The sequence below is a fragment of the Triplophysa rosa genome, linkage group LG9 (genome assembly GCF_024868665.1).
Source record: "Triplophysa rosa linkage group LG9, Trosa_1v2, whole genome shotgun sequence".
Taxonomy (NCBI): domain Eukaryota; kingdom Metazoa; phylum Chordata; class Actinopteri; order Cypriniformes; family Nemacheilidae; genus Triplophysa; species Triplophysa rosa.
Window position 1 is genome coordinate 15,865,552 of NC_079898.1, and position 20,829 is coordinate 15,886,380.

The 20,829-nt window shown below is 37.8% G+C and overlaps 3 protein-coding genes across 5 annotated transcripts in view; 1 reads left to right on the plus strand and 2 right to left on the minus strand.

Annotated features, from left to right (window-relative positions):
* Window positions 1-1,722, minus strand: part of si:dkey-192p21.6 (uncharacterized protein LOC565246 homolog) — a 28,771-nt gene extending 27,049 nt beyond the window's left edge. Inside the window, exons 1-4 of one of the 3 annotated variants that reach the window (XM_057341873.1) lie at window positions 1,632-1,667; window positions 1,322-1,351; window positions 1,150-1,244; window positions 836-957 (exon numbers count right to left, since the gene is read on the minus strand). In XM_057341873.1, coding sequence (XP_057197856.1) covers window positions 836-957; window positions 1,150-1,230 — 203 coding nt within the window. In that variant the 5' untranslated portion in view covers window positions 1,231-1,244; window positions 1,322-1,351; window positions 1,632-1,667. Of the gene's footprint in view, window positions 1-835; window positions 958-1,149; window positions 1,245-1,321 lie in introns of all 3 variants that reach the window. The other 2 variants (XM_057341872.1, XM_057341875.1) reach the window with 2 other exon arrangements.
* A 293-nt stretch (window positions 1,723-2,015) lies between these two features.
* On the plus strand, window positions 2,016-3,989 carry pcbd1 (pterin-4 alpha-carbinolamine dehydratase/dimerization cofactor of hepatocyte nuclear factor 1 alpha). The gene is made up of 4 exons (XM_057342437.1): window positions 2,016-2,106; window positions 3,078-3,209; window positions 3,306-3,386; window positions 3,527-3,989. Exons 1-4 carry the CDS (start codon window positions 2,104-2,106, stop codon window positions 3,617-3,619), a joined length of 309 nt encoding a protein of 102 aa, XP_057198420.1. The 5' UTR covers window positions 2,016-2,103; the 3' UTR covers window positions 3,620-3,989.
* Window positions 3,990-4,809: 820 nt separating this feature from the next.
* Window positions 4,810-16,609, minus strand: sgpl1 (sphingosine-1-phosphate lyase 1). Its single transcript, XM_057342829.1, has 14 exons — window positions 16,399-16,609; window positions 13,268-13,433; window positions 12,443-12,510; window positions 10,978-11,125; window positions 10,630-10,709; window positions 10,359-10,487; window positions 10,142-10,230; window positions 8,877-8,985; window positions 8,663-8,761; window positions 8,417-8,563; window positions 8,048-8,286; window positions 7,698-7,844; window positions 6,990-7,110; window positions 4,810-6,732 (listed from the first exon to the last, which is right to left on the minus strand). Exons 1-14 carry the CDS (start codon window positions 16,408-16,410, stop codon window positions 6,568-6,570), a joined length of 1,719 nt encoding a protein of 572 aa, XP_057198812.1. The 5' UTR covers window positions 16,411-16,609; the 3' UTR covers window positions 4,810-6,567.
* Between the last annotated feature and the right edge of the window lie 4,220 nt (window positions 16,610-20,829).

Consider the following 20,829-nt stretch of genomic DNA (forward strand, 5'->3'; position numbering starts at 1 on the left):
TACGCACCTTGTTTCCACACTGCCTGTATTCAAAAAATAAGCCATTTAAGAGGCTAAAGGGGGGCATCTAGGGGTCCAAAGTGAGAAGTGCAATTTTTAATCCCACACCACCTTTTCATCCCCAAAATATGCATAATCAGCATTTATTGATTCTCCTGGGAATGACATAGTGGCCAGCACGTTCTTTGGGGGAAAAGGTAAATCGATAATGGGTCAGTCTGGAAAGAGACCATGCTATCGATTCTAAAAGACCAGACCTAGCCGTAGGTTGGGGGTGGGGTTATAGGAGATAGAATACACTGGCTTGCCATTTGATATCAGATACCACCCCCATTTAAAAATGGAATATCTCTACCTTGATGACGGTTTCAAATCAGGATTGGTTGTAAATATGACTACCGTTTCTTCTTTTGAACACCCCAGCTGGTGTTTGTGAATGAACCTCTAGCTTTGATGTCCTAATGGTCTTTTTCATCATTATTTTACTGTCAGCTTGTTAACCCCAAAAAGCAGTGCGATCAATGCACAGTGAGGTATTCTCCAAAGGGCAGCACTAAAGCCAGATCACAACACACACGGCCATAAATAGTCTGCAAATGCAATCGCCCCCTATTAGGGCCATATATCTAGTACATACAATGTTCTTGTGTGCCGGCTTCATAATATTTACAGTTTCTGAAAAAAACACCTTCATATAAATTATTATTTCCTATCACAGAAAATGTCTGTTTATAGTCCACACTTATTTTTTCTTTTTATAAATTTAGAATGACACACCAAATAATAATTCATGCATAATAATAATGCTCGTGGAATAATTCAAAGTGTGTCTAACCTGCACAGAGTGCTGTTTCCATCCACAGGTAAGATTCTTAATGTCAATTGAAATGGAGCGCGTACCACAACAGACACATTCTGTTGTCCATTCCTAACTATGGCAAGTTTCTGATAAAGACACTACATTTAAAAAAAAGAAATATTAATTAAATATAAACACATGGAACAGCAGGGAATACAGGTTTATACAAGCAGTTACATAAAGGTTTATACACCACAAAACACAGGTTTTGTCTCTCTCTCTCTCTTTGTGCAGCAATGCTGATACTGTGACACTCATTTCATGAACAATATAATATATTTGAGTAATACCTTATAACAGTAATCTGATGTGTAGAGAACACTGATACTGTACTGTAGTTCACTGTGAAATGTTAGCAATGCTTCATCCATTTTCAGCTTGTATACTAGAAAACAAGACAGGAATTGGCACTGCATTATTCTACTTAGCCAGGTATTACCTTGATAACAGCTCTCGTCTTACCTGCATCATGAAGTCTTTCACACAACACTGCTGAGAAAAGAGTCAGAAAGTATACATACAGTACATTGATCATCTTCATTTTAAATCCTGATCTTCTGTTGCTCTGCCACTGTTATTTTTTCTTTATGTCCAATTGAAAATAAAGAGAGCTCAAAGATCAGTGTACATGTGATTACTGTGATCTTTGTGATAGTTGGACAGTTTTATTGGTTCCCAGTTAACATACCAAAGAACACATGATGTATCGGATAAAGAGCATAAAATGCCATGCAAATGATAGTTTATATAAAGTCCAAATCCACACACTTACCAAGATTTTATGACGAAAATATTACCCAAATAATTATTTATTCTGTTTTTAAAGATTTTGTTTTGGACGTTGTCTTCATAGTTAAAATAATATGCCTTTGCCATTTACCTTTAGACAGTCAGGTATAAATAGGTACGTTCATTTTAGACATAACGTTTAAAATGCGAATCGATTTTCTGATAGTTAACAATTTGTCTAAAAACAAGGATTGATTTGGATAACCTCTGCCAACCGTATTTTTGCTCCGGCATTTGTCAGGGCAGCCGCTCATTGAACTTTATCATGAATAATTGATAGTTAATGCTGACGTTGTTTGGTAATCTTTCACAAGCGTCCAATCACACACTTTAATTAATATTCATGAGAAACACCTTTACCGTAGTAGGATTTGTCGAAAGCCACAGGTTGAAATCCAGCTGCTGTTTGCACACTGGGGGACTGTGTCCGAGCGCTGCACGCACAAACCTCCGACATGGTAAGACTCATACAAAACGTCATATTTATGGTATATATGGTTTACAAGCTACTTTTTGTATCACTTTTAAACAACATGACATCTCTTGCCTTACATTGTTGCAATCGATTTTTTTTAAATGGTATTGTAATGGGCTGAACAGTAATTGTGATGAGATGCCCATTAACGTTACACGATTTGGACACAATGGAGTATGTGGCTTGTGCAGATTACTGTTCCGCCGTAAAACTGTGCGTATAATGTTAGTTATATTAAAAAATGAAGGTGTTTGTTTATACTAGAATATAAAGCTTTCGTGATTTCTATGGCTTCATGCAGCAGCACGAGTTCAGCAGATTAGACCGTTGCTAAGAGACCTGTTGATGTCAGCCAGATTTGTCATGATGACCGACTGCTGTTAGCACAGGCTCTCTGACGCAATGTACTGTTGTTCAGTCAGAGACAATATTGTCTGCCTAGTACAATAAAAAATGCTGACGCACATTTGCTTTTCAACGAAATACGTAATGGAATTCAATAAAAACAACAACATGTGTAACAAGTACTTTTGACCGCTTTTTTCATGTCACTGACCTCAAGGAATAATTATTTGCATGGCTTTGAATCTGTCACAAATCTGTATGTGTAACTCGTGATGTTTAGTGAGGGCTTAAAGGGGAAGGCTTAAGTTGCTGTGGAATTTCATTGCTTGTCCTACCACAGTAATAGGGTGGAAGCTCTTTAAATTGGAAATGCAAGTCATCATTGTTTACATATGGGGTTCACAACAGCCAATCACGGTGCTTATTTCTGAAACATCCCACCAAGAATAGTTGCGTGTGGGTGTTTGTAAAACTGTACAAATACTATTTACAAACAATGACTAAGTAAAACTATTAGCGCTATTTCAGTTATATAAAATGTGTGGTTCTGTCACGGGCTGTGTGAAAACCATGTGGTATTAATTTCATTAAACTGTTTTAAATACTCAGGCTGGAAAGATTCAGACTCTTACCATGGAGGAGAGGGAGCACCTCCTGCCCATCCTCAGGAATGCTCAATGGGTGGAGGTGGTGGGGAGAGATGCCATTTACAAGGAATTTATCTTTAAAGACTTCAACCAGGTAATAACATCTTCTATATTGCTAAATGATAATATAATTTTATGAATTACACTTAATTTGCAACTGGTTGTGTCATATTACCTGAATTCCCTTTAGGCTTTTGGGTTCATGTCCAGAGTAGCACTGCAGGCTGAGAAAATGGATCATCACCCTGAATGGTTTAATGTGTATAATAAGGTAAATAAAGATTTTTCAGTTAGAATATAAAAGATTATTTATTCACAGTGATCTTGTAATGCATAATAAAGTAAATAACTTTTCAATTATTGTACATTGATTTAACTAGGTAATGTCTGCCTGTTTCCTCTCTCTGCTAGGTCCAGATCACTCTCAGTACTCATGAATGTGGAGGACTCTCACAGCGTGACATCACACTTGCTACTTTCATAGATCAGGTCTCAGTCCTATGAGGGATCCCAGAGACTTCTCTGCAGCCTGTACAACTGGACCAAACACACTTATTCATGCATCACCGTTACACATGACATCAGCCTGTTACAATCAATTCTTACCTGATAAGCAGTCACAAGATCCTTTGAATCATTCCAAACTAATGGTATATAAACACTTGAAATTGCCAGAACCTAAGGAGACCAATGAAACACTATTGTGTGACTATGTTCTAGGGCTTACAGTCTTTTTTTTAACTAAAGATGGTGCTTTTTTTGTTGCTTTGGAAAATGTTTGAAATCTGTTATTCCTTACAGGATCTAATGATGATCTAGCAGACTCATTGTCTCAAAAATGAAATGTATTAAACTGAGTATTTGCCAACACTGACATTTTGAGATTGATGTATTTTCTAACACATTACTTACCTACTAAATCCTATACAATAAGTCTATGGTACAAACAATATTATCTAGGAAATCAAATTTTTAAAGGTCCAGCGTGTAATTTTTTGGAGGATCCATTAACAGAAATACAAAATAATATACACTACTATGTCTTCGGAGGTGTATAAAGACCTTACATAATGAAACGTTATGTTTTTATTACCTCAGAATGAGCTGTTTCTGTCTACATACCCCGCGGGTCCCCTTGCATGGAATTCACCATGTTGTTTCTACAGGAGCCCTAAAAGTACAAACTGCTCTACAAAGCATGTTTCGTATGTTATGTCCTTTGTCAAAGCAGCGAAAACGTTATGACAGCTCAGTTCTGTGTCAGCCACCGTAATGCTTCGAAAGGGAGGGGTGGAATGAGCCATTGGTTGCAATTCGCAATCTCACCACTAGATGCCACTAAACTTTAGGCACTGGACCTTTAATGCCTTAGAGGGATTGTTCACTCTAAAATTTAAATTTAATCATTTACTCATACTCATGTTATTCAAAACCTGTATGACTTTCTACTAAACACAAAAGAAGATATTTTGAAGAACGTTGGTAACTAAACAACACTGACCAATTGACTTCCATTGTATGGACATAAAACCACAGACACATTTATCAAAATACCTTCTTTCGTGTTAAACAGAAAGAAGTCATTGACAGGTTTTTAACAACATGAGGGTTAACTATCCCTTTAATCTCACTTTAAACTGCCAAAATTCACTCCATAGTATGAGTGTAGATAATTTGCATACTGCAAATGAATGTTTTTTTTTCTTTTTAAGCCAACCTTTATTGAGTTACACAGGACCAACAAAAACATCACAGGACATAGTTGAAAAAGATTGCATGATGTGGTAAAGGCCTAGTCCCTGAAGCTGATGTAGCTGTTAACCTAATAGCAGACACCCCGACTGTCTGTGAAAGGCATTTAGGTGAATGCTTTTAGTTTTGTGCTTTATACAACCATAACCATAGAGGCTATGCACTACTCTAAACTTCAAGGTGCCTCAGTTTCAGTAGTTACAGTAATTATAAAATTATTGCATGATCATATTAAAATGCTTCCATCTAGGCCATAGGGTCAAGTGTTTGATAAATATCCACATTTATGGTTTTTAGTCTAAGGCATGGTACAGTTGCTGAAACTACATTTTACTGCAGCGCTATCATATCAAAATAACCTACCCTACTCCACTAAAGCCTTCATAAAGATGTTAAAAATGTAAATACAACACAAATTAAAATACTCCACTGCAAAACAACAACAACATCGAAATAGTAGGCATTATATTAGTGATTTAAAATATAAAAACACACACAGTGGTCACAAATATTACGAGTGCTACCGGGATTACATTGATTACAAGATCTGGCGTGATGTTTACATGGTACCATGTCATCGCCTGCTCATATCACAGACTCTCTCTTCATACATACATTATTTTCCCTTCTTCTTCCAGAGCGATCATTCAGCTGATCTGAACCGGAACTAAGACCCCAAACACAAAGATACCGTACAAATACACAAACACAAAATGAGACTGATGATCATGGGAAGCTGGATCTTTGACTTCCATTATCAGTGCGTTCCATCAGTTGAACCATTTATGCTTCAATGACATTGACTGATGATCAGAAAGGAACAAGATGCCCACTTAAATGACGACTTTCAAGACTGAGACAAAGAATAGGGGAAACAATCAATTGTACAAAATGTACAATTGTTTGAACTAGACCTGAGGTAGATAGGATTAAAGATGATCGAATTGATGGAAAAATTGTTACGTGTAAAACCAGGAAAGGCAGGGAAACTGAACACACTGCAGCAAATGGTTGATGGATTTGTTATGCCCTGATATCATTTGCCTCAGGTAAATTAAAACAAGTAAGACTCTTTCTAATGTAAGACGGCTGTTTGAGACTGGGCTCTTCGATCTGAATTCTGGGGAATTAAAAATTTTTTTTAACTAAAATATTTGCACTACAGGTTCCCCTGAGCAGTACAGCTATCCTAAAAATGGTCTTAAATTGATAATTATCTGGATTTTCTGCAAATCTACAGTGCTTGTGAAGACAGTATGTAGGTTATCAATAGCTAGAATAAAAATGACCAGTCTTTGTCAGAATATTATGCATCGGTATCCTGAGAGTTAGGCAGAAAATATTTTAAAGTTGAAATTGGGAGTGTGATCAAATGCGTGGATCTGTCATAAAATTGAGCAATTTAGGAAATTAAACTATAGTATGAATTTTAATGTACTCCGTGGTCATCCAAATTGGACCCAGAACCTTCTCGGACCCACATAGACACTTGTGCAGCAGTCTCTAGTCTTCAGTGCTACACACGATACTGTCGGTCCTCAGTCACAAAGGCCAGAACATGTCACGTGATTATGGCTTATACCTGTTAGTTGTACTGTAAATAAACAACAGAATAAAAGACAAACAAGTAAATGAATGATTAGATGATTGTGGTGAGCATCCCTTCAGCCAGCTAAGGGTGGAAACCCTGACAGTCAATCTCAGTGCACTACAGAGTTGCCATTCATGTGGTTCTTATGGTTTTTGTGGTGCTTGTTTCTGATCTTGGGCACCTCAGTGCTATAGAGGCAGTCCAAAAAGCCTTGTGACACTTCAGTCACCATCGATCGGTCAGGGATGGACTGGGCCATGCCATAGATGGCTCCCTGAAACATGAAATCCAGAGTTAACAAGAGCTTTTGCATTACTGTAGGTGAGATTATACACACAAAACTAAACTGAGGTGGAGTAGACTGGTGTGCCATAAGTGGATTTTGCCTATTAATATTAATAATTTGCAATATGTTACCAAACATTTAAACCCAGATAGGACATTTGTATATATAAAGCATTATTTTCTGCCACATGCATTACATACATGGTATATAACCTGGTACATGGTATATAACATTGTAAAACCTACCATTCCTGTGGTCTTCTCTTCTGGATTTTTCATGATAATGGCTACTTCTTTCTTCACATCATTGATGAACTGCTCAGCTACACCATGCTGTGTGTGTAGCATTGTGACACAAATATGGATGCTGAGAGAAAACAACCAAAAAAGCAATACTTTAAGGAAGAATTCTTGAAAATTATAAAGTTTTTAACTATCAATGCACATACAGTATACTAATGCGTTTCACTACTAAATTAGAATTGGAATGGTTATTTTAGTTAACTAAAATGAAAACTTTGAAAACGTTTCTGTTCATTGAAATCAAATATTGGCCTAAAATGATTGGAAAAACTAAACTAAAAATGTACACGTTGCCTCAGAAATAAACTGAAATACATTTAAAGCGCTAAAATTCTAATAATAAACAAAAAATAAAAATAAATAAAAAATAAACAAATAAATAATAAAATGACAAAAGCATTTAACAAAATTGCAAAAAATGTAACTAAAGTTAACAATCTAAAAATAAAAGCTAATTTAAGATATTAATAAAACTAAAAACAAAACTATGAAAACCTCTGCTCCTTGGGGCCAACAGAGGGGTCCACTCATTGAACTGATGTCTCTGTATCCCTGGCTCTGAGATATTATTAGATCTTGTATAATTTCTCAGTGACAAACCATTAAAAATCAACAGAAATTGCAAAAAATATAATGCATATTTTACCACACCTAGATGGGAACTGCAGAGTGTTGAGATTCCATCCCCTTGATGTCAGTGCATTTGATAAACGGAAGATATCAAAGACGTGAGAGCCCAGTGCCACCACAGACACTTCTGGATCCCCAAACACAAACACTCCCTCTATTTTACGTACTCTGTGGGGAGAGAGAGTTTTTAGACAATGCTCAATAAAAAGGTTCACTGTAACCCTATCTATTCTATTTGATCATGCAAAGTCTGTCTGCCATGCAAATATATTTGCTAGTTTTATAAGCATCTTTTTCTGCATTCAAAGCAACATATTTTTGTGTCTGCTCTGTACAATTGCAAACTGGATTACAAATGACATAAAACTTACCCTGCTTTGATTTTTCGTGCTGTCTCAATGACTTTCTTGGTAGCCTTGACATATCCGTTCTCTCCCATGTGCATCATAGTAGCCCAACAGGCAGCAATGATGCCCCCTGGGCGAGAGCCGGCCATTGACGGAGATGCGTAAATTCCTCCCTGCCAATCGGGTGCTACGAAATACTGGTAGTGGCGATATTTCTTGTCACTGTACAGAATCACTGATGAGCCTTTGGGGGCGTAACCATACTGTGGCGAAACAGAGACAGTGTTTCAAGGAATTGCATTGCATTGACATTCACCATTGTGGTTAAGATCAATTTGAACAAAAATCATAATAGATAATTAAATAATAACTGTCCAAAAATTATATTCTCACCTTATGTGTATCAGCTGAGATACTAGTCACACCTTTGACCCGGAAATCAAAAGAAGCAAGTTTGTAACCAGCCTTCTCCATAAAAACTATGAGAAACCCACCCAAGCAAGCATCCACATGAAATGGGATGTTGTATTTTACTGCCAGCTACAAAAGCAAAATAAACAGAAGGATAAAACATTTATAAACAATTTACCCAACATGAAAAGATTATATAGGATACTCATCTGAATTAACAAATGTTACCTTTGCCACTTCTTCTATAGGATCCATGATTCCATGTGGGAAATTGGGAGCTGAACACACCAGCATTGCTGTGTTTTTGGTGATGGCCCTCTTCATGGTCTGTGAACAAATAAAATGTAATAAATGTCAACCTTGTGAAACTTTGCAAATGTTAGAAACGCTAAAGGAAATAGAAATGCTGCCGTTTACTGTGTGCAAAACAAGGCAACAGTACCTTCACATCAACTTTCATTGTCTTCTTGTCCAGAGGTATGTGAATAAGCTTCATCCCAAAGTAGTGTGCTGCTTTGTCAAATGCTGCATGGACACTGATTGGTGCAATGCTACAGCATAAACAAACAAAAAACTGAATGTGTATATCTGCCAATTGTGAACTGACCATTTATACACTGTTCAAAAAAATTAAAGGTCCAGTCAGTGAAATCTAGCGGCAAGGTTGCGAATTGCAACCAACCGCTCACTCCACCCCTCCCGTTCGAAACACTACGACGGCTGACAGAACATGGCCAATTATATATAAGGGGACCCCCGGTGTATGTAGATAGAAATAGCTCATTCTAAGGTAATAAAAACATAACGCTTCATTGTGTAGGCTCTTCATACACCTCTGAAGACATAGTTAGTATGTTTATTATATTGCGTTTCTGTCAATAGATCCTCCAAAAAATTACACACTGGACCTTTGAGGGAACACCTAAATCACACTACTGTATATTAGATCTCAATGAACGAAATATACAGGTTAAACTCTTCACTTATATACTTTGCATAATGTTGCGAGAACAAAATAATGTGACAATGGTCAATGAAAGCCAAAATCATAAACGCATTCAGGGCCGAAATTACAGTAAAATCGATGTAAAAAATGACAATACTGGCTGATTCAACTTTATTTTTAAATTCACCACAGTAACACAGCATGGGTGAGCTCCAGTCTATGGGGCAACTTGATGGCTTCGGATACATGAGATCCCAGAGGTTCTCAACTGGGTTTAGGTCTGGGGAATATGAGAGCCAGTCAATGGCATCAATGCCTTCATCGTCCAGAAACTGCCTTCAGACTCTGGCCACATGAGGCCGGGCCTTATCATGCACCAGGAGGGCTCTGCACTGCACCAGCATAAGATCTGACAATAGATCTGAGGATTTCGTCCCGATACTTCATTGCACATGGAGGTCTGTGAGACCCTCTGAGGATGGTCCTCCCCACACCCTTGCTGTTGCCTCTCCAGTGTACCTGTTGTCACTTTTATTTGCATCAAAGCAAGTAAAAATGGTCCACAATCACTTATACTTCCTAACTGGGTTGATTGATATTCCTGAAGGCAAACTGACTTGGTGTTAGGCTGTGATGATTGTCTTCCCTTAATTTTTTTGAGCAGTGAATGTTATTTATATATTTGAGTTGGCAACCAAAGATTACCCTATACAAAAAGAGTGCATTATGTCTAAAAGGCTGGAATGTTAGACAGTACATACATCTCTGGGTGTTTGATCCCACGTTCATGGGCCATGTCTCTGTATGCCTTGCATGCCATGAGGATGCTTTCAGTTCCACCCGAAGTAACCTTTTCATGACAAAGACAAATACACTATCTTGTTTAGTTTGAATAAACCTAAAAACAAACAGCGACTTCACATGATAAAACCCACTACAGTTTTAAACTGTTAACAGCAACAGTAAAGAAGGACTGACTGTGCCGCAGGAGTCTGGCCCCCCATTAAAGAGGGCACACGATATCCGCACCACTTCTGCCTCCATTTTCCTAACACCGGGAAATATGTCTGGGTGGAGGGGATTGGACCAGGCAAATTCACCATACACCTGCAGATCAGAGAAACACAAAATGCTATCTCCCTGTTCTGTGAAGCTTTGCTGGTGGCAAGAAAGAAGGCCTTTGATACAAAAGCAAACAACAGCCGATTCATCTATAATGCAGTGACAAGATCTAAATGATTAGATATACCTTCACCAGAAGGTCTGTGAGCTTCTCATCTCCCCAGTAGACTGCACCTGACACCTTCCCTTTCGCCCAGTTTACCTCACCTGGAATCAGAGGTATGAACAAAGATTAATGAGGCCAGAACAGCCTTGACAGAAAAACTGTGGGACAGTAAGCTTTAACTTAAAAACCACATTCATTATATCCCGGTAAATGCAATTGCTTGCAAAAAAACTGCAACCACACTTCAAGGCAAATTCTGTCTGAGCGAACATCTGGCTGATACTTTAAGGGCTGTGATTAATCCCTAAAGCCTTTAGGCTCTTCATCATTACAGGAGATGATAGTTGGGACTGGTTCGAGGTGACTCACTCAATGTCTCATATTCTCTGATCTTCTCCAGGAGCTGTTGTTGGGCAAGGCCCTGTGCTGGAAGAAGTTTGGTGTAGCTCATGCCTTCCTTCAGCGTGCAAACACTCACAGACATGTCATCAAGTGCTTTGTTAAGCTGACTCTGAATCTGATGGGAGAAAAAAGGTGCACTGTAAAAACCTCTCAATAACACATCAGAAGTGAAGAGAAAGAGGAATTTGCTTGTATTCAAATATCGGCACTTGTTTAAAATGTGATCGTTTTAATTATAACAAATAGTACATGGGACGTTTAGGAAAAAATGCTATTTGCAATGCATCCCAATCTAAAGTCCAAACCGGAATCAAAATGTTTTGCATGATAGGGATAGTTCACCTTCAAAATGAAAATTCTGTCATCATTTACTCACACTGTTGTCATTTTAAACCTGTGTGATTTTCTTTCTTCTGCAGAACACAAAAGAAGATGTTTTGAAAATGTTGGTAACCATAAACCGTCCAACACAATCTCACGGCAAAACGTTACTATTTTACGATGTGGCTAATTTTGGCTAATTCGTATGATCTCATTCATACATTTTAGTGCGAATTGCTTTCGCGCCAGTGACATTGGGGTTAGGGGTGGTCTAGTAATCTTACGTTTTTGTACGATTCACAATGTACAAACTCATACGAATAAGCCACCTTGTGAAATATGAATTCCCGTGAGAACAGGAACTCCATTCACTTTTATTGTACGGACACAAAACCAACGCAAGTTGACCAACGGTTTTCTGTTACCAACATTTTTCAAAATATCTTCTTTTGTGTTCTTCAAAAGTAAGTCATACAGGTTTGAAATGACAAGACGGCATGTAAATAATGAGAGAATTTTCGAAGGTGAACTATTCCTTTAAAGTCACCATGAAACGGAAGTTGCGACTGACTTTTTTTCCATATCGTGACGGATATCCGAGTGAAACGGCTTCTGAAATTTGAAAAAAGAGGGCAGGGCTTTATTTTGCCTTTCTCTCTTTGATTGGTTTGTTGTAAGTTGGGCCTGGAGGGGAGGGCTAAAAATGCCTGGCCATTGGACAGTGAGTATAGTCCTACCTCTTTTTTTGTTGCTGACGTCATGAGGTGAAGAGTTGTTGTTGAGAGGGGGAGAGGAGCTTAATGTTTTTGATTAAAGATTACGAGTGCAAATTAATTTTGAAAAAATAATGGTGTACACGGATAAATCATTTATAATAATCACTGCAACACTGTGTAAAACACTTCAAATTTTCCTGTTTGATTTCATGGTGACTTTAAGGTTTAAGACTGAGAGCAAACCCAGTCATTATAGGTAATAGTGTAAAAGTGTGTCAAAGGTTTCATTTCTCTTTCAGCAACACTGTGGTTATTTAATCAGCCACTCTCTGAGTCAGAAACACATGACTGGAAACTTAAGAAAATAGGGAACTAGACAACAGCTAGATGCTTACTGATGCTCCGACAAACGGGATCTTTTTGATTATTTTAAAGAACTGCTTCTTCACTCTTGATGTCAGGCCTAGAAAACATGAAACAATGTGTAAACTGTGGTGAAAACGCAACATTGAGTTGCCAGAAAAATTCCAGCCTTCTTGCTACTTCAATATTTATTTTTTAAATAAGAGTCCAAAGAAATGTGAGAAATCTAAATCCGATTTCACAGACAGGGCTTAATTTAAGCCAGGATTATGCCTTGGTTAATTTAGGATTCTTTTATAAAAACACCTCCGACGAAAAAAGTCTCGGACAAGCCTTAAGTCTTGTCTGTGAAACTGGGCACCAATATTTCAATGGGCATAAATATAAATTAAACTTTGGTAAATGAGAGACCTCAAATAAATGTTTGTTTTTCATCAGTTCCTGGGAAAACCCTTTTTATTTAACGATGACTCAACCCCAACACGAAACATTGTGTACACTTTAACTTATGAAGTTTAGAAGTCCCACAGATTTTGTTATTGTTACAGTGGCCTTGGCATTTTGCGACTTTGTTTTAAGACTTCCTGCCTGATGAATAGCAGAGATTGATGATATCACAGTATCACAATTAGCTTGTAACATAATAGTGTGTGCCAACATTGTTGTTTAAATTCACAGTTAAAAAGGGAAGTTTTTTCAAGGTTTTTCTGCGTTTGCTGGAAAAACCCTTCCTAGTAACCTAAAAAGTGGCTCATTATTAACACACCTGATGAAATTAAAATACATCATCTATAGCTCCTCATCAGTTCAAATGCATCTTGCATGTAACATTGAGTGATCAATAGCATGTGACTTACTCTCCTGCTGGAAAAGAAAGCCCTTTAGCCACACTGCACCGAATGTAGACAGCAAAGTGATTACGATGATCTGCCATGGCTCAAGAGCAGCACACTGGGAGTTCACATAACGTCGAGCTTCCTCTACATACAGCAGTAGCATCTCCTTATACACCTCCAAGGCACTCTGCATGAGGAAAATAGAAATGCTGCAATCTTTATTTGTTTTCACTGTCAGATTATTAGCTAAAAATGAATCCATATCCAGTTTCAGTAATACGAAAAAGGAATCATGGGAAAGGAAAAAACTAAGAACAAACAACATATATGCGCTTACAATCATAAAGCAAAAGCTAAGTAACCAATAACAAAAAGTCTTTCTATTTAAATTCCTCAGGTTTTATATCGTTTGAAAGTCAAATAAACTAAAACAATGCCAAATTACAATAAACACTCACTATAGCAGATTGAGTCATTGTTTCAGGAGCCCTTGGTTTACTAGTGACACTTAAGTAAACAGCTACAAGTAACTGGCAGAGCTTAGTAGATACGTTCACCCTATGAAATACTGTCCCCCCGGCCACGCCTTTCTCATTGTGATCAAAACCAAATGTAGCCATCACACCTAAAAATAGGTTAGAAAGAATATGGATGCTACAAACTCTCCCTTATGCCAAAACTTCTGGTTTAAGTGGTTCTAATACATTATACTGTATATGTCTATATTTTTAAATGGTCAGTTGATGTTGTTTATACGGTTAATAAAAAACTGGTGGACGTGTTTTTACAATCAGTTTTTACAGCACAGTGTGTTCCTCTTTTATAACGGTGCAGATTGTGTTCCAGCATTGCTATAACAGCACACAGAAAAGCTGAAGGTCCACTGAACAAAGTCTTAGCTGACCATATTTATCATGTGCATTTTATCTCCCAGTAATCTTTTCAATAGATGCTGAATAAGCTTCACATAAGGCAAGCAGGTAAGATGATGGACAAAATAGTTTTAACAACGCTACAATTTTCGCAGAAACTTATACACAATATTACAACATCAAATATCTGACTAAGCTTAAGGTTAAAAGGTTAAATTCTGTCATCTTTTACTCACCCTCTTGTCATTTCAAACCTGTATGACTTTCTTTCTTCTGCAGAACACAAAAGACGATATTTTGAAGAACGTTGTTAACTGGCCCCCATTCACTTGGTTTTGTGTCTATACAATAGAAGTTAATGGGGGCCAGTGCTGTTCGGTTACCAACTTTCTTCAAAATATCTTCCTTTGAAGAAACTCATACAGGTTTGAAATGACAAGAGGGTGAGTAAACAATGACAGAATTTTCATTTTTTTGGGGCGAACTATCACTTTAAGTCTTCCTCTATTTTTTAAATGCAGTACAAGAATTAATTGTACACTACTTGAGACAATTTTCAGTCAAGGACATAACGAATAGATCTGACATTGTGCATTGTCCTTCCAAGCTGAACAACACCCCCTAAATAGAGTTCTAAGTCCACGACAAGCTCCCTGACAGGTTTAGCAGGGTTTGCCAAGAGAATTGAGAGGTTAAACAGGTCATGTGAGTGAGCAACTGAAACTTTGACCAGGATTGATGTGCATCACACATTCAGGATCCAAAAAAAGACAAAAGTGGGGAAACTCAACAACAGTGGACCAAGATCCTTAAAGACAGCACCCCTATCAGTATTCTTGCGTAACAAGACCTACGGACAGCTCAATTCAACGCATGCTCTGTCATAAAACAGAGACTAATGTTACGTTATCTTCTAAATAGGGCAAAAGGTAGATACAGTATATTCATTGCAAAATAATAAATAGATTGTGCACATGCCATGTTGTAATCTACAAAGAGTAACAAGAAAATTAACGTTGATAGATTGTGGTAAAATGATGCGTGGATGCTTATTTAAAAAATGTTTGAAAAGGAGTCGTGAGTCGTGACATCCAAGCACTTGCTTTAATCTACTAGTGTACTGCAGAGAAGCACACCTTCATTAACCAGGCTTTGCTTGTCCTTTTGTGGAGTCAAAAGAGCTCATGTTTCTAACGGAAACGCTCTGCCGTCCAAAGAAGAAATGGGCAGAAAGTTCTACGCCGTTAAAAAGCGCACACTCTAGCCTCAATGTCTTCACGGATAAAATCTCTCTATGATAAAGCCATTTAGAAGAAAACAGTTTGCCCTCAGAATTTAAATAGCTGTAGATTAAGAATTTTAACATATTCCTGTATTTCTCTTTCAACATTATAACCTGATGTTTATTCACACATTAAAAAGTATAAAGCATAAAGTGCATGACATGAGCATCAGACCAAGATCAAAGATGCTGTTGGACAGCAGATCTGACCCCATTGTATACACCATTGGGTTAAGAATAGCACTTCCTCTGTGCTTGAGTCTGTCACAGGAGGTCCGGATGAAAGCACGCACGCACGCACACACGCACGCACACGCACACACACACACACACGCACACGCACACGCACACACACACACACACACACACACACACACACACACACACACACACACACACACACACACACACACACACACAATGAAACGCTCTATAAAATATTTCCCTTTCTGCGCCTGATTGTTAAACACAGACATTACAGTGCGATTACAGAAGATTAAAAGTATAGAAACAGTCTACATTAACCCTGCAACAGTTTATAATAGGAGACTAAGACTGCATGATCTGTCTATGTCAGAATTGTGATGATTCATTGCAAGGTCGTACACAAAATTATTCAAATAATACAATACATTATCATAAACAGCTGGGTGTTAGGACTATTATCAAATCTGTGTGTAAAATCTGAATTGTCCAATCAGATTTAAACACTTCAGAACAGACGTTGAATATTCACTTATTACAAAACCAACAAAGGGGGTTTCGTTAAATAAAAAAGCAGCATCACAACGTATCCTCTCTAGTTCTGTTACACTGCAACACGGCGGCTACTATATGTAAATAAAGTAGGGTCGACTTACGACACAGAGTAAGAAAACACAAACAAGATGCGTCTAAGCTTTCATTTTAACATACTCATTTCATTCTCGTAGTATATTGACTGAAAGAGAGTGTTTTTAAAGGAAAGATGATTTACAAATGACATCATGCTCACTCACCCAGTAGTCCATTTTGTTTGCGAAGGTTACACTGTGTTTACAGACGTCGATTCTTCAGCTGCTCGTGTAGAAACAGGGAATAAACTTTGAAAGATCTTTGTTTAGCTTGTGTGGAGAGCGAATGCCCCGTTGCATGACACAATCAGAGGCTCAGCCCTGGACCAGGAAGTGCCGTGTGAGTGAAAGGGAACGCGATTTGCTTTCACGCGTTAACACTCGTCTGCAGATCGTTACGCACGGGTTGTGTCCCTCATTGCAAGGATTAGTCCAGCACACATGATGTTAGGATCTGTGAAGAGTGCAGCGTCCTGACGTTTCGCAGATTCGTCAAACAACACGGTCATAACATCATAACTGAATTAGCCATAGCCTACCTTCGAAGGGCACTTTGAAAGGTGAATAATAATGGAAACTATGATATATACGGTATATCTGAACGATACTATCACCAATCCCCGCTCACTCGAACCAAGGTTAAGCCTTCAAAGGGGACTATTATACAATGAAATCCGTGTCTTATTTAAGGGGCACTATACGCAGTCATCCATTCTGAATCTAATATTCGCGATTAAAAATTAAAATGTAATTACACAATTGACTTTGCAAATGTAATACAAAAGCATTTTTTTTCCATTTAAAATGTGACTAAAAGTTTAATAGCAATAAAACAGCACAATTATATTATATACACAAACAATAGTTGTGTATATTTTATATTTAAAAATTGTGAATATCTTTTTTCTTTTCAGACATGGTCAACAAAAAGAAATAGAAATGTAAATGGCAAAAACTGGTGTGAACTGGTGTTTGCAAGTGTGTAACTTTGGCTTTTAAACCCACAGGCAATGCTTGCCGCAGCCGTTTGGTGGCGCAATTCATGCGCTTCTAAATATAAACGGACGCATCATGCATATGATGTTGGTGCTCATTTATACCGCGAATTATGTGATTTTTTTATTTCTTTAAATTACACAGCTCTGTTTCTGAAAAGAGCGAGAGAGTGTGTGTGTGTGAGAGAGAGAGAGATACTTTATTAAACCCTCTGGAAACAAACACTGCATAATACCCCACACAAATCACATTGCGGTGTGTTCAGGAGATATTAAAGGGAAGAAAAAAAGAAAAAGGAAAGAAAGAAAAAACAGAGAGGGAGGAGAGGGAAAAAACACCAAACATCACCAGTTAAACATTATTTATCCATCCATCTATCCATCACAAAGAAACAGTAAAGCCACTCTCCACTGCTCCTAAAGCCCCATTTACACACCATTTAAACTCAAATTCAAACAATTGAATGCAATCAAGCATTCATCTATGCTCCACTCTTATTCTGGATTCCACCAAAGCAGTGAATAACTGAACAACATTCACGTCTCACCCTTCAGCGGCCAATCTGCAAGACTTCCAAATGGCTAGTTTAGCTTGCTGTCTGTGTGATTTTGAATACTTGCATCCATAGACAAAAAGTGTCAAATCCCTGAGTAACCTTCCAAGCAATGTAAATAACTGATCCAACCTAAAACACTAAAAACATGAAAAACAGACTCTGGTAAAGAACAGAAAAAAACATGCTGAGAGAGAGAGAGAGAGAGAGAGAGAGAGAGAGAGAGAGAGAGAGAGAGAGAGAGAGAGAGAGAGAGAGATTTTGGCCCTGAAGAGAGAATACAGTACGACAGACTATCTGTACACAGTGACAGATAAAAAACTAAGAGCCACGTTGACAAGATACAGACTCAGTGGACATTAACTCACTATAGCGACGGCAGACACAGACAAACATGGCTGCCACAGGACCAGAGACTGTGTCCACACTGTCATCTCAACAAAATTGAGACGGAACTCCACTTCCTAACAGAATGCACAAAATACACGGAAATACGGACAATGTTTTATGGAAAAATCATGTCCATACACCAGACGTTTGAAAGTCTGTCAAACGATGAGAAACTGCTGTGTCTGTTAGGAGAACACAAGGACTGCTGTGTGTTAGCTGCACAATATGTGTCTGCCTGTAACAACAAAAGAGAAAACAATGAACAATGAGAGAGACATTGGTTCATATTGCCAAGAAACATAGACTATTAGGTACAATTATTATTCCCTTTGGAAATGTGGAACATTTTACTGTAATTCTATCCTTGGAATTCATGGAGGACATAGTTTTCAGAAGCAAAATCCATCCATCTACGCATTTAGAAATATATGGCACCTCATTTTTAAGGGTGAGAGTCACGTAAAGAAATCTAAGTGCAGTGCCCTGTGCAAAGCTATTTGTTTTTACATTTATGCATTTGGCAGGCACTTTTATCCTAAGCAACTTGCAGTGTATTCAAGGTGCATCCAAACCTACCTTCAGAAGGCTAATAATTGTGGGCTTGTCATTTTAGATTAAAAATATCTTCCTTAGACTTCATTGAGATAAATTGAGATAAACAGAAATATTTTTGGTATAGATCTTTTTCTTAGAAAAGCTGTAGAGGTTTGGTTCGATTTTAAGCGGGGTAATGGCCTTAACTGCACCTGCTACAACGTTGTATTGATTTTTAATTTTAGTTGGGTGGTTTATTTGTCTGTAAGGGCAAATTATGTCAAGTAATGTAAAAGACTAAAAACACTATGGGCTGACAAAGTGCCTAACGATAACACTATGTAAATGTAATACGATATTTCTTGGAAACTGCATAACATTAACATTATATCAAAGGCATAATTTTACAAAGTGACTTTTCTCTTACAATTTGTTTATCATTCCTACAGAAATTGGTTACTTATTACTGTATGCTTTCCGTAGAAAATGTAAAGTTGTAGCAACGGGGAGATAAATTCGATTGAAATGCGTGTGCGCCATTGAATAAGGGCACTATGTGGAAAAAAGATAACTTGAACCGACGCATTCACAGCACCAAAGCTTAATTATTGAGAGTGACCCCCGATTGCCCAAACCAAATAGAGTTGTAGCAAGAAGCTCTTGGCTATTCAGTTATAATTGGTGTATTCGGTTCATAACAAGCATATGCGTTTTAGCACAATGGGTGGACTCTAAAAGGGACCTCAAAAGCACATTAAAACGGCATTACTTCTTCCAAGAAGTGTACTCAAGATCTTTCTGGTCTCGATGCGCATACCGTTCCAAAAGCGCACACGTCTCCAAAGGTGCACGTTTTACCGCACAAAGGAGTTGACATTGTTTGAGTTTTAACAAGAGGTGTACATATGGCATCCGGGTTGTAATTAAATGTTTTTAAGTTGTTGTTTTTTCTTCACGGCGAAGTTTCCTTTTCTTCTTTATGTGCAGCCTTTCCGTGTCTGAACAAGAGAGAAGAATTAAATAGCCTTTCTGCCAGTTTGGAACAAATGGATGGCAAAAGCTGGTCAGCGAGTTTTAGTCCTTGATTGCCTTCTTCAGATGTCCTTCAAACAAAGGCTAGGGATGAAAATAAAGCCCCACCTGGTACTTCTGTTTGCTAAAATAATAAGAAATAGATTTCGTTTAATAAATAATTACAACAGATTGTAAAGTGCAGCAGTTGAAGAAGTATCAATCAAGAGAGCATAGGGCAGGTATCACCTGCTCTTCAGTAAGTCGCATTTATTGTTAAATATTGTTAAATAATGTTCTTTGCGATATCTATGATTTCCACAGCAACAGCTCGCCTGTGTTTGCCCATACTTTGCATAACAAGCAAGATATTACATGGCACTGATAAAAATCGGGAGACAAATCTGAAAGTCCCAAATCAACACCTGTCCCACGATATCCGAATATGGATCTGGCATCAAAAGTTATTTGTAAAGCGGTAATATTTCGTTTACTTTGGATTATTTAAAGGCCTTTATAACAGCACGACAACATACCCTATCTCCTTGGCTTATTTGTCCACTTTATTGAAAGCATATGGTTATCAGATGCCCTACAAAATACATATTTAGTTAGACTGGCGATGAGTGCTTTTGTGGACACTTGGGGACCATGGTAAATATTTTTCGCACATATAGCAGTGCTTGTGGTCTCTCCAATAAATTAAGATTTATCAAGATTTGGTGCCAAGTGTAATCTCATGTTATCCGACCGTGGCGAAAATATCTTTTGTTCGCAACTGTGATTGTTCATGGTGCGCACCTGATGTTCTTAATATGTGACTCCATTTGGAGACACCAGTGCGCACGCATTTTGTTTTCTTTGCACAAATTTCGAAGCATAATATTCAAAGTTTTTAAAGTACTGGGGCAACGACTGTAATTGGTACTGGCCATTCACGTAAATTATTTCACTTTTTTGTCAAATAATTCCTATTTTCTTAGCTTTTGTGCACTGAAGCACAAATTACGCACACTAATATCACCTAAAGGCGCACAACGGTAACCATATTAAACAGGATATTATTTACAGTTTCAGCTTTGAGATTAACAATAATTTATTTTTAAAAGCAA

Coding starts and splice junctions, on each gene's coding strand:
- sgpl1 (XM_057342829.1), bottom strand. Junction 10,710..10,977: donor CAGAGAATATGAGACATTGA/GTGAGTCACCTC, acceptor CTCTGATTCCAG/GTGAGGTAAACTGGGCGAAA. Junction 7,111..7,697: donor ACTCTGCAGTTCCCATCTAG/GTGTGGTAAAAT, acceptor GTTTTCTCTCAG/CATCCATATTTGTGTCACAA.
- pcbd1 (XM_057342437.1), top strand. Junction 3,210..3,305: donor TCTTTAAAGACTTCAACCAG/GTAATAACATCT, acceptor AATTCCCTTTAG/GCTTTTGGGTTCATGTCCAG. Junction 3,387..3,526: donor GGTTTAATGTGTATAATAAG/GTAAATAAAGAT, acceptor TCTCTCTGCTAG/GTCCAGATCACTCTCAGTAC.